This window comes from Ambystoma mexicanum, chromosome 10 (genome assembly GCF_040938575.1).
Source record: "Ambystoma mexicanum isolate Mex_15411 chromosome 10, UKY_AmexF1_1, whole genome shotgun sequence".
Classification (NCBI taxonomy): Eukaryota; Metazoa; Chordata; class Amphibia; order Caudata; family Ambystomatidae; genus Ambystoma; species Ambystoma mexicanum.
The window spans coordinates 1,517,111,340-1,517,124,320 of record NC_090932.1 but is presented as its reverse complement, the minus strand read 5'-3'; the positions used below and the strand labels follow the sequence as shown (position 1 = coordinate 1,517,124,320).

The window sequence follows — 12,981 nt, the reverse complement described above, 5'->3', positions numbered from 1 at the left end:
CAGCCCTACTTTACGGCCTGGAAATCACTTATGTGAGGGACCTCAAATGGTTAAAAAGTATTGAGGGTAGGTTTTGGCGCTCCATTGCTGTCCTCCCACAGTCTGTCCCGATTGAACTGATTTACTTGAAACTAGGGATTTCATCTTTGAGTTCCCAGGTTTTGAGAAGAAGGGGCACTCTATTGATAAAGGCTTGGAAATATCCACTGTGCACTCAATTGAATTTGTTTGGCCAGGCCATGCGTAGCATGCGTAGCAGGGATACAAGTAAGGAACTTCATGATTTGGGCCAAGCTATCTCTGGATTTGTTCAACCATATAGACTGGGTTCCAGATTGGTCTTTAAACTTTTTTAAATTGAAAGAGGATTTTGTCCCTTGGGACCTTGGGACTTGGGATTGGATTGCCAATTTCTCTCATTTAGAACGGTTGAGGGGATATCAGAACCGCTATGAACATTATACATTTCGGACTCATCAGCTTGATCTAATGAAGTGCCCTGCTGTTTCTGTTCGCTCATTTTACTTTCTGCTTAAATTGGATCAGATGCCTGTTCTGAGAACACTAGGCCCTCAACGGGGTATCCCTAAAGAATATCATACATGTCGAATATGTAATGATACATTTGTGTTTGAAACTGCAAGACATGCATGAACTGCCTGCCCTAATATGGTTTTGTCATATAAGAAATTGTTGACACACTTTGTTTACAGATTAGAGAGGTTATGTGAAGACGGTTTTTGGATCTACTGTTTGAACTCATGCAACACATCCTTGTTGATTGCTTTATATGTTTGCCAAGTGATATAAAGTGATTTGGATGTCTGCCCTATTAATTAGGTATTGTGTAATACTGACCACACTGATTTGTATGAATGATCTTTAAATTGATGTTTTTTTCTCCTTAATTGTTTGGGATTTTAAGTCTATGAACTGGTTGACACATTATATTAAATAGAAAAGTTACTACAGTATCATTCAATATTTTGTATTTCTTATTCTTTCATTATGCTTCATATGAGCGCCACGTGCCAAGTGTTTTGCTTTGAATCACAAGTTTAACACCAGGGCAATGTAAAGACAACAACAGAAACATGCTGTATACAAGCATTCTATTTGGTACAAAAATAAAAGTTGCTTCTCTCAGTGTCTGGAGGCATCAGGGAAATATAAAACATATCCTATAATGAAATGGTTGCTTGGTAAAGTAAGCCCAATCTGAGATGTCTGTAAACTTTATTTTTTTTCAGATATCTTTTGAATCTGGGCAGGTTATCATCTTTATTCAGGTGTTAGATTATTCCAAAGAACTTTCCCAAGGGCTGGGATCTTTTTGAGGAGTTTTTACGCTTGAACGTTACATGATCAATGGTCATGGTTAAAGAAAATCTTAGGGTTTTGATTGCTGTAACTTTAGTCATAATGACCCACTCTATCGCACGGTTACCAAGTTAAAGGGCCGATGGGTCTTCACCACCGGGTATAGCCCCCAGAATGTGGTTTTATAGCTATTATTATCCCAAACAGCTAGCAAGGGTTCTAAAGACTAGTATCTTGTGTAAAATAATGGGCCACACGGAGCGTACCACTCATTCTTGGCCGATTAAAAAAAATAAAAAAATAACCTCAGGTAGCCGCCATGGACATGGAGGGCTGGGGTCGCATGCCTCTCTTCGAATTCCATGGAAGGCTACTGCCACATTAAACTTTGAAGAGCTATTAATCTTTGACTATTAAATTCCATTGTCCTATTTTCAAAATGTCCTATTTTCAAATACCCTCGCCCACTCTTGTACCGTGTATGCGTATATCAATCTGTTTCTTTTGATATGGATAGTCCTCCTAAGTCTTCCCTTTCTAGCGGCCCACTCACCATCTGTCTCTCGTAATGTAAGTGCCATTTACACACTCTTCAGAACAAACTCTATTGGAGTTTTACCTCCAGGCCGAGAAAAATAAGTGTTAACTATTTTCATGTACAAAGCTCAGAGGTCTTTGGAACTGTATATTTGTGGTTTGAAGGCTTGGACATTTAAAGTAGAAGCTTGATTAAAATACATTTGAGGATTACTATCTACCTCCGACCAATGTTTCATATTTGTCAACCTTCTCACTCATTTTGTAGACAGTTCTGTGAGAGTTAGCATAGCGAAAAATAGCGTACAGAATTACTATTTTGGTTTTGCAAATGTATGCATTGCGTTCAACTTATCACTGGGAGCAGTCTTGTTTGTGGCTGGCTGCTTGTGTTGAAACAAAGCATTTAGGAGCACAAGTATTGCTTGCAGAATGAAGTGATGCAAGTCTACCCACAGTAAAATGGATACATTTTATGTATTTTAATACTAGGTTAGTTTGATGAGATCATGGCGGCATCAAACCTGGAAAATCGTTTACACAGCGCCCAGAAGAACTTGTTGTTTCTGCAGCAGGAGCATGCCAACACACTTAAGGGCTTGCATGCTGAGATCCGCCGGCTTCAACAGCACTGTACAGGTACTGTAAACCAACATAATTTTACAGGGAATATAGAAAAAAGAAGTCATAGCACTGTATAAGATGCCTTTAATTCAGCAGAGGTATAAATGCTAGTATCCCAACATGAGAACATATTCCAGGTGGCTTTGCACCTGATAACAGTTGAAAATACCATGCCACATGAAAACATGCACTAATGCAGGCCGGTATGTCCATTTAAGAACACTCGTCATCTGGACCTTGCCCACAATGCCAATAAAAATGCAATACAAATATGAGAAAGCATGTCCATACTGGCTGCATCAATGTAGGCCAGTAATGGCACATAAGAAAATCATCATGCTGGCTTTGCCCATATGCCAGTAAAAAAGACCATGCCACTTAAAAACATGAACCCATACTGGCTGCACCAATGTAGGCAAGTAGGACCATATACAAACATTCATCGCTTTGGGTATGCCCATAATACCAGTAAAACATGACATGCCTCTGTACAAAGACATCTTTACTGAATGCCCAATGTAGTCCCTCCCTCTAACCCCTACTTAAGAACACTCACAATGTTGGTTTTGGCCATAACGGCAGTAAAACATGCTATGCCTCTGTGAAAAAACCTTGATACTAGCTACGCCAGTGTTGGCTAGTATTCCATGCCATGGCACTGTAAGAAAATGTTCATGTTGATTTCCACCATTATGACCCCGTACCTCCATGTAAGAACACTGTGACGAATCCTTGGATGTCGTCTCTTCTGCCCTAGGTGGAGCCCTTTCCCATGAGGCAAGGAAGGTGAGGCCACTACCCGATAATCCCCCTGGGGGTGGTACTCAGTGGGTGGATCTCATGGGGCGGTATCCCCCTATGGGACTAGGGATGACTGTCTGGGAAGAATGCGGAATGCCCTATACATATCCCCACCTCCCCCATTCTCCTACCCTATACAGGGTCCCATAATCACACACACTTCCATGTACTTCTGTAGGGTAGATGATTTGGCCTCCCTAAAAAGTACTTGGACAAGGAAGAGTAGGAACTGAGTCATATGTGGAAACTGGGGCGAAGAAGAGTAAAAGTAACCCATTTGAGGATGACAACATCATTACCGAGACGAAGAAGAGGCGCAGAGTGATAAAGAATACCCCACGGAACCAACATCAGCTTCTAGTCAACAAGGACAATCTATAAGCCAGTGAATCATAAAAAGGGAAGAAGGACTGAAGCGAGTGATAAGCCCTCCCTCGAGGAACATCGAGCAAGGAAGCTGTGCCACATGAGAAGAGGCTGTAGACTGGGACCCAAGAACTGCTCAAGAGGTATCCCTTTTCGGTCTGCATTTGGCAGACAGACCAGAGGGCTGGAGAAACGGATGGAAGGAAGCCACCAAACCGTGCGGAAGTGGAGATACCCCACAGATGCCCAGCCTTCACCACTGCAGAGCCACTGCAGCCAGAGAGAGAACGCAGGAGACTGAACGGAGCAGTAGGAATAGTCTGTGCAGGCAGAGAAGACCCAGCAACGAACCCAGAGGTACCAGAGTGTTGGGGGAAGCCCAAGGACCGGGCTGCGGTGCTGCCGCAGCCAGCGAGGAACCCCTCCGCCCTGGCCCTGCCCACACGCACGTGAGAGAATGCAGGAGACTGAATGGAGCAGCAGGAGCACTATGTGCAGGCAGAGAAGACCTAGCAACGAACCATGATGTACCAGAGTTGTTGGGGGAATCCAGGAAGGCACAGAAAGTGTCAGAACCAGGTTCCCAGACCCATTTAGAATACAGATACTGCCTTAAGTAAATGGAGCCAAGTGAATACCTGGCAGGGTAGTGAACCAGGTATATAAGCAGCAACCTGTAAAGAACCAAGAGGGGTCTGGGACCCACCACCAAGGGGGAAGGAAATCACTAACCCTCTCTGTCGTCACAGTACCTGGCAGGCTGGTGAACCACCACTGCTGCTGCGCAGAACTCCAATTGTGAACACTGCTAGAAACCTGAGACGAGCCAGGGGAAGGGAGTCATTTCCCTGGCACTGTGAGAAACCTGAGAAAGACCAGGGTAAGGGAGTAATTCCCCCTGCCATTGTGAACATTGTGAAAACAAGACCATACTTGGCAGTCTAGTGAACCAAGTTGGTACAAGTCTGGGGAATGGAGCGATTCGCCAAACTTGTGTCAACTCTAACAAAGAGCCTAAGAGAACCCTGGGGAAGGAAGACATTCCCCCAGCCTTCATGAACTATGGAAAAGGGCTTGAGAAGGACCAAGGGAAAGGCATTCCCCTTGCAAAGCTGACACTACAAGCTGAGAGAGATCAGGAGAAAGGAACCAAATCCCCTGGTATTGACTACTGCAAAGCCAAGGAAGGCAAGGGGGAAGAGAGTCATTCCCCTGGCGTTGTGATATTGATGATTTTTAACACTGATTTATCAGTGAACTGAGGCTTTCAAGCTGGAACATTCTGTTGTGCCTGCGAAAGGGGCTGCAACCTGGGGAAGGGAGTCATTCCCTCAGGAAATAGTCCCCCAGCACCGTAGACCGCTCTCTGAAGAAGGGAGCCACTCTTCTGCAGCAAGAAGACTCACCAATCCTTTAGTTTAGTTACAACTGTAAGAGAAGGAAATAGGTTTTTGACACAGGATGGTGGACCTTTTAGTTTTGGACATTCTGACACATCCTTAGTATTTGGTTGAGGCAGGGAAACCCCTCTTTGAAGGTAGGGAAAGTTAGGGTTTTCTCTTTAATTTTCGAACTAGCCTAAAGAATGTCACCTGTGAGTGTGTCTCCTCCTTCCACATCCTTACAACACATATCAAGTTAGCTTTGCATTTGATGCAAATAAAACAAGCCATGCCACTTTAGCCACTTTAGGAAAATGTCCATACTGGCTGCTCCAATGTAGGCAACTACTTCATGTAAGAACATTGATCATGTTGGCTGTGCCCATAATGCCAGTAATAAAGCTGTAATAAAGTCTCCTCACCCCACGTATGAACACCCATCAAGTTGAATGTGCCCATAATGCCAGGAAAGCCAAGCTATCACTGTAAGAAAACATCCATACTGGCATGTCTGCTTCACTTCCTGACCCGGACACACATTTATACCCATTCACAGACACAGTCATGCACCATTAAAACATGCACTCATTCACTCCCATACGCAACATTCACACATGCACTTACACAGACACAACCCCTCACATGCATGCATGCATACATACATACATACATAGATACACACTCTGCATGCATGCACAAATACAAAATAACTTTTTACTTACTTGCTCAAGCTCAGGACCCGCCACCTCTAAGCTGAACTCTGGGTCTCTCACACCATGCAGACAGGAAGCGCACGGCAGCCCAGCCCGGTTCCTGACATGCACAGTAGTACCGTAATGCCAGAAGCTGCCACCCCAGGCCACCTGAATGCGAAGGGAGGTGTCCTCTACACACATTTGGCCATGCAGTCTCCCAGCTTTCTTGCCCATTGGGCCATGCGAGTTGGGGAAGTAAAGCACCCCAGTCGTACCTGGCCCATCGGGCATGCCTGCTGGGATGGGAACTGCAACATGTAACGGAAAACATCTTTTCCTGCTTTTGTAGGCTTGGTCCTCAGTGGCTCTTCCATAATGGGTGGCGGGTTGGTGCCCTGTTTCCCATTATGGATGAGCCGCAACTGGACAAGTGTACAGTGACCTGGGATTTTTAATTTTCAGCGTCATCCTGGTACATTTTCTTTGTAACATTAGCCAGTTCAGCAACTGCATTTCACATTTGAATTTGCAGCACATTGCTATAAATCACTGGAACATCAAGGGGACAAACTGGCATTAGCGGGTCTAGTGTAATCAGGATGAGCAGTTGAGCATTCAAAAGGACAGTCACCAGAGGGTTCCTGAAGTATCCGTACGTTGGTAGGGGAAGTCTGGCATGCCGGCAGACAGCATCCGTCGAAGAGAACGGGCCTCATTACACGTCTGGTGGTAGCCCGCTTGCAAATCTGGTGCAAACCCCCAGACGGAATTACTGTTACCTACCAGCACTTGGTCAGCTGGAATTATAGGCAGATTTCAAGTGCTGGCAAGGGGACTCCATGGGAGGAATGCCGGTAATTACCTGTTTATTGCTGGTGGGGTGCCGGACTTACCTCCAGCTCTTGGCCGGCAAGCGTAATTACTGACACGTTAATATCACGTTAATATCACTCCAGCATACTCCTAATGAGGCCCAATAACATGCTTTTAATAACAGCAGTTAGCAAATGTAACCTTGCCTTGCCCCACCCCCTTAAGAAATCATACACATCCCTTGTCCATAAACTGCTTTCAATCACATATGTTTTCACCAATCATTTTGAAAAGGCCCTGTGGCTACACCATTAATTTGATATGATACGATTTGTTATTTATAACGCGCTTAATACCCAGAGGTTTCTAAGCGCGGACCCGGGGATCGAACCTGTGTTGCTCCGTGTCGTCTTGCTTCCAAGGCGAGCACGTTGCCCCTGAGCTATCCTCCCAAGATTTCCATGCATTGCAAAACTTGCCTCACTTACAGCGTAGGTATTGGTTCCATATGCTGTTGTCCATCTTGCCAGCTCTGAAGCCTTTCACTAGCGAAGCCATGTACATATTTATCTTGTTCTCATACTCTTGGGAATACAAAATGCATTGTCTGCTCCCTGGTCTCTCAAATTGCTATTGACCAGCGAGAGATGTAAAGAACACATTGGGCCTCATTACGAGTTTAGCGGTATTCACCAGAGTACTGCCAAACAGAGTTAGTGTTACATCCACTTGGTTCGACAGAATTACTGCTGGAGAACAAGTGGTGGTATGGTGGTGTTAGTCGCCATTTATGGAGTCCATAGAACCCAGTCGGAATTTGAGCAGAATTACCACTGGTTGTAATCTTGCCGATTTGGCTGTTTTTTTGGCAGTGAGGCGACAGAATTATCGCCAGCATTTTTGCTGGAGGTTTTTTCTCTGCCTCACCACCAAAGTTGTAGTACGGCACAGTTACCACTGCATTACTGCAGTTTTCTTTACTGCACAGTACTTGTAATTAGGCCCATTGTATGGTTTTATTTATTTCTCACATAGTAAAAAAAATACACTATTAGCGTTTAAATCGATCCCACACATGTAGTGACAAAGGGCAATGATGGCTGGGACACTGTTAATTATAGTGTCTGTCTAATTCATTTGCAGGGGCTCAACAGCATCAAACTGTGGTACCCCAGTTTATTTATGGATTACCAGGCATTGCTCTGCCCCCCTGCCACTGTAACTACAGCAATTTGTAGTTTCCACCCCTGCCTTTATTCTTCAGTGGACTCCTAAGTCGCACACATCCTTCACAGCACCTCTATGGTAAAAGCCTAATGGTGCATTGGTCCTTCATTCAAGTCATTATAGACGTAGGCCACAGACAAATATCCTGGAAAAAAAGGCACACCCACTCCAGCAAAGACACAGAAGATTGAGATTCCAAGTGATGATGCCATTAGTGAGCAAAAAACACATTACTTTGTGGTGTGCAGTATATAAACTGTCACTATTATTATATATGAAGCAATAATATAAGGTGATGTTTTTTCTGAAGAGGACTGGCAATTCTGACTGGTTGGGGACCATGAGATTTAGTGAGTTGCCCAAGATCACTCACATTGAAGGCGAAGCTGAAGTCACAGTTTTTGTTACAACAAGGCAACCATATTTGTGAATGTTTTACTTCATGAACTAAAATAAATTACCTGTTTTGAAGACTTTACTTGGAAACTACACAAATCGCAATAACCATCATGATGATAATTAAAAAAATAATTGCAGAAGCATGTTATTCAAAATGAGAATGATAGTAGCTTTGAGAATGAAAGTAGCTTCACTTTCTCCTCCATCAAATAAAGTGCAGTACACAATAACCAGAATAATAATTGATTTGAGCCTAAAATATACATCTTCTCTGGGGTTTACTACTGGATTTCAAAGTTTTAAATGCACTCATCCCATAGAGTTGTGGATTGTTATTCATAATGTGCAGAAGAACATCTGAAATTGTATGAAAAGCAAATGTTTTGTCTGTTTAAAGAAGCAGAATTTAAAATAAGCCAGCAAGAGGCCTTCAGTATTTGATTGGTTCCCTTCTAGCTAAAACCCCTCCTACTATAATTCCCTGTGTCAAAACATAAAGCGGCACAGCACTTAAAAAGGCAACCTAAATGTGAGTAGGCAAACCTTTTTACAGAAGACAGTGCAGTACTAGAAAGCAAGTTAAAATGATTTCACCAGGCTCGCTGTATCAGCCGGTGGCAAAGCTGGGATATGGACCTTAACACCTTTCATCTACAGTCTCAAATGTAACTACCTAATCGCCTTTACAGGCTAACACGGTATGCTCTTCATTGGAGGTGGATGACAGTTTTTTTTACAAGCCTCGATGTGAGGAACAGAGCAACAGGTACGAATCAACAGCAGAAAAAAGGTCAAACTAGCTAACAGGTCAGGGATTTGCCTTGCATGACAGATACCATTTGAAAGATCCAAAGATACAGTGAGGCATCCTACCGACAGGTACTGGCAACCGAGTTTTAATGGCCATAATATTTAGAGGACCATCTAAGATATCATTTCCATACCTGCTGTCTCAAAGGATTTCAGTTTCCTTGCCCAGATCTGCCTTTGAACTTGTGACCAGAATGTATACATTTTCTATCGAAATTAGGGAATCACCCTAAGAAGAGTTTGGATTTTGATTTGACCCTGAAAAAGTCTGGGTTTCAGCACACACTATTTTTTGGTGTGAATGTCAATGATCCCCTATATTCTGAAATGCTAAACTGTGAACGTCTCTGTCCAGTCAAAAGCAACAAAGATTGTTCACAGAGAGGGTGGGCCCTAGGCTAAGTGGATTCTTTGTCAGGTCTTCCAGGGCTGAATTATGCAGAAGCATGATTGTTTAATAAACTGGAGAGGGCACAGTGGATTCTTTGCTATGCCTTTGGCAGTAATGATTCCAGCAGGGCTGGAAGTAGCTGTCATCGTATGTCCAACCAGGAGCCCTTTCTTTCCAGACCCAGCAAAGTTACTTACGAAGAAGAAAGGTAAAATTAACAAAAAAGACTTCAAAGGATTACTTTCCTGTAACAGTTTACCTGCGAAACCTTTGTCAGGGTCATTGGCCTAGTGTCCCTCCGAGAGCAGGGCATCTCTAAGGTCCCCTAAATGTTTATCATGTACAGAATATGTTAGCAAACACCATAAAGAATGCTACTCTTACCATTTGATAATCTCCATGAATCCAGAACCCAAGGGAGGGATTTTGCGGTAGCAACAGATAAACTCTTAAAACTGGGAAGCCAATTTTGAGTCAAACCAAAGGTCTCCATAGCACCTGAAGCAAATCTTGTGGACCGGGAGTCTCTTGTGGAGGAGACTCCATTGGCAGATTGTGGTCCTCGAAAAAAAATATATAATCTCTAAATCAACATGCTGAGCTTCTGGAGGGACTTTTTCTACACACACAATATGAAAGTTCATCCCAAAAATTGACAGTTTATCACTTGTCTGATAAAATAATCCGATAGTTCACTCCCAGATGACCAACCAGTTCTAAGAACATTGCTTCAAATACCTGATCCCAGTTCAGTCTAATCAGGAAAGGACAACCAAACACTGGATTGGTTCTGCAGGAACCTTTCAGAGACCAACAGTGGGCCACATTTCCTTGCATGGTATTTTATCCCAGCTTTGCTTCCAGCAATACTTCCTTTAGTCTTCACCTGCAATTTAAAAACAGTCAACGATGTTGGATTGGTGAACATATTCGTTGATTTTGGCTGTGATTTTTAGTATTTCTCTCGAAGTTTTCAACATGGATCACAGGTCTTTGTACCAAATGGTTGAAGTGAAGTTGTTAAGCAGTCAAAAAAGAAGATGACCTCAGTAAATGTAAGTTTTTTACGGATTGGGGATTATAAGGTCATCAAGAGGTTTCATATGCTGTGTGTTTGATTGTTTTATGTACTGCTTATGATTGGCGGTAAATAAAGGTTGATGCCTGAGAGAAGGTATCCTTGAACTTAAATACCACTGACTCCAACATCTGTTTCAAATCTGTACTTGTTCAAAAAGAAATTGGTGTAGAAGAAATGAATCATTTTTTGAATTAGAATTTAGTGGGGGAGGGAGATGAAGACTGAATGAGAAGGAGCCAATCCACAACCAAAACGGGGCGATTAATCATGATTGTAGTTCAAACAAGAGTTGTAGCTTATGAGGACCTGGGATAGAATGGTAGAATCCTGGGAGCAAATCAGGATCCAGGGCCCTGGAACCTGATGGCCCTCAGGATTGCATCTGCCATGCCGTTTGCCTGCTACTTTCCCTGCTTCCTTCCACAGCTGTACCACTCACTTCCATCACTCCACATTTTGTGGCCATCTCATACTTCATGGTGCTCTCTCACACCACTGTCACTGCACATTTCCTCCATTTGCCTCACCTGCACCACCCATCCCACAACATGGATCTCAACAATGGACTAATTACAGAAGGCCTGCGAGCGTCCGTTATTCGGTAGCCATGTTGGAATGGCTATACTTTTTTCCCCACTTAATAGCAGGCCTCGATGCTATTAACTCAATTTGCCAGAGTACCTAGAAAATACAGGATATGAGACCTAAGCACTCCCTATGTGCTCTCACTTAGCTGTGGCCCAAAAGACGTGCTTCTGGGCTCATAAGATCACATATTGTTTACGGCTCTGGGCAATAATACTTAAAGAATCCGCCCCTAACGGGGAATCTCATTTTTTAGAGTAATCTATTTGAAAATCAGGCAACACCCTTCTAAGGGTTTCTCAATATTTTAAACAGCCATTGATTTGAGGACTGAAGGGACACATTAAGTTGAGAAGCATCTCCCACATCCTTGCTCTGAAGGTTCTTATTCTCTAGAGAATAATAAGAGACATTGAGGATTCTTATATGACTTGATATCAGAAGCATTAGGTTACTTAAGCATCATGGATTTAAATGATACCAGTTGGATAGGCACTAAGAGACCCAAGTTTCTCCAGGCATAATGTGAGCTGTAGCCAAAAGTACAGAAAACACTGTCAGTAGAGGGTTGGGAATTGAAAGTGGATTTACACACTCGCCTTATTTTTTCTCTTTTTGTTTAAAGGAACAGAGTAATAACACTTTTGTTTCTAGAACGCACAAAAGAAACCCATACACCGTAGTTGTAACTATTCAGTTGTGATGTATGAGCTGAAAAGTGAGTTATAGATAATATATTGGGGTCTAGTTTTCCCCGAAGCTGGTGCTTGTATAGGTAAGTCACAGCCGTGTATTTGTGAAGGAGTTGATAAATCATGCCATCAAGTCCTGAACCGAACCAACCCGCTAACTTTAGCCCTGTGTCTCTCTTTCTGCACTACTAACCATCTTATTAATTTCTTTGACATCCACAACCTTCAAGATCCCCTACAAGCAGGTTTCCGCTCCTGTGACTCCACGGAAACTCCTCTGATGGAAGTGCTCAACTTCATTGCCTCTACTTAGCACTCCAACCTATCCTCTATCCTAATTCTCCTTGACCTGTCTGATGCCTTTGACACTGTCAATCACTCTGATCTCCTTAATAGTCTTTCTTCTTGGGATTCACAATCAAGTCTTTGCCTTGATTGAATCCTACCTCTGCTCTTGGGGCACTAATTTGCTCCTTTGGGTTCTCTTACCAACTCTTCGTTGACGGCACCCAAATCTTCTTTTCTTTTTCTGAACTCTCCTCTGATCACGCTATCAAAATTTCCGATTGTCTCTCTGCCATTAAATATTGGATGGCTTTGCACTCTCTGATGTTAAACTCTACCAAAACAGAGGTTCTCTTCTTCCCTGCCAAAAGCTCTTGATCACCTCCTCTGCCTATCCTGTTCCCACCTGACACTCTCCCCTACCCTTATTTATTTATTTATTCAGATTTGTAGAGCGCATCGTGGCGCTTGTTACAGACAATATCATAGTTACATAGGATACAATATACAATATTTTCATACAAATAAAATATTTACAGAAGCCATGGACATTTGTACAAGTTTGAAATGCAGTATATTTACATGGATTCCCGAGAGTTTCCTATTGTTTTGCCAGGAATTAGGTTTTCCGTTTCCTGCGAAAGATCGGGAGCGAGTTTTCCGCTATAATGTCTGCAGGAAGGGAGTTCCAAGTTTAGGCTGCAATGTAGGGGAAACTTAGACCTCTGGCTTTGGCTTTTTTGATGCGTGGTAGAGGTAAGGCTTGATGGCGTTTATGAGTTTGGTGGTATGCGCAGATGAGGAGGTGATTGCGCTGACTTGTCTGGTCATAGATAGTGAAGAGTCTAGGTATACTCCCAGTGTCTTTACGGCTGTGGATACGGGGATGATGGCTAGAAACCTCTGCATCAACTATGACCCTTCTTGCACATTCTCTACTTTCATCTCCAAAACTGGAACAGTAGCTTGCCTC

General features: G+C 43.1%; 1 protein-coding gene across 4 annotated transcripts in view; it reads left to right on the top strand.

Annotated features, from left to right (window-relative positions):
• CCDC92 (coiled-coil domain containing 92) overlaps positions 1–12,981 on the top strand; it is a 447,549-nt gene that overhangs the window by 193,492 nt on the left and 241,076 nt on the right. For all 4 annotated transcript variants that reach the window (XM_069619696.1, XM_069619695.1, XM_069619697.1 and 1 more), the window contains exon 2: positions 2,350–2,496. In XM_069619696.1, the coding sequence (XP_069475797.1) occupies positions 2,367–2,496 (130 nt within the window). In that variant the 5' untranslated portion in view covers positions 2,350–2,366. The remainder of the gene's footprint in view (positions 1–2,349; positions 2,497–12,981) is intronic.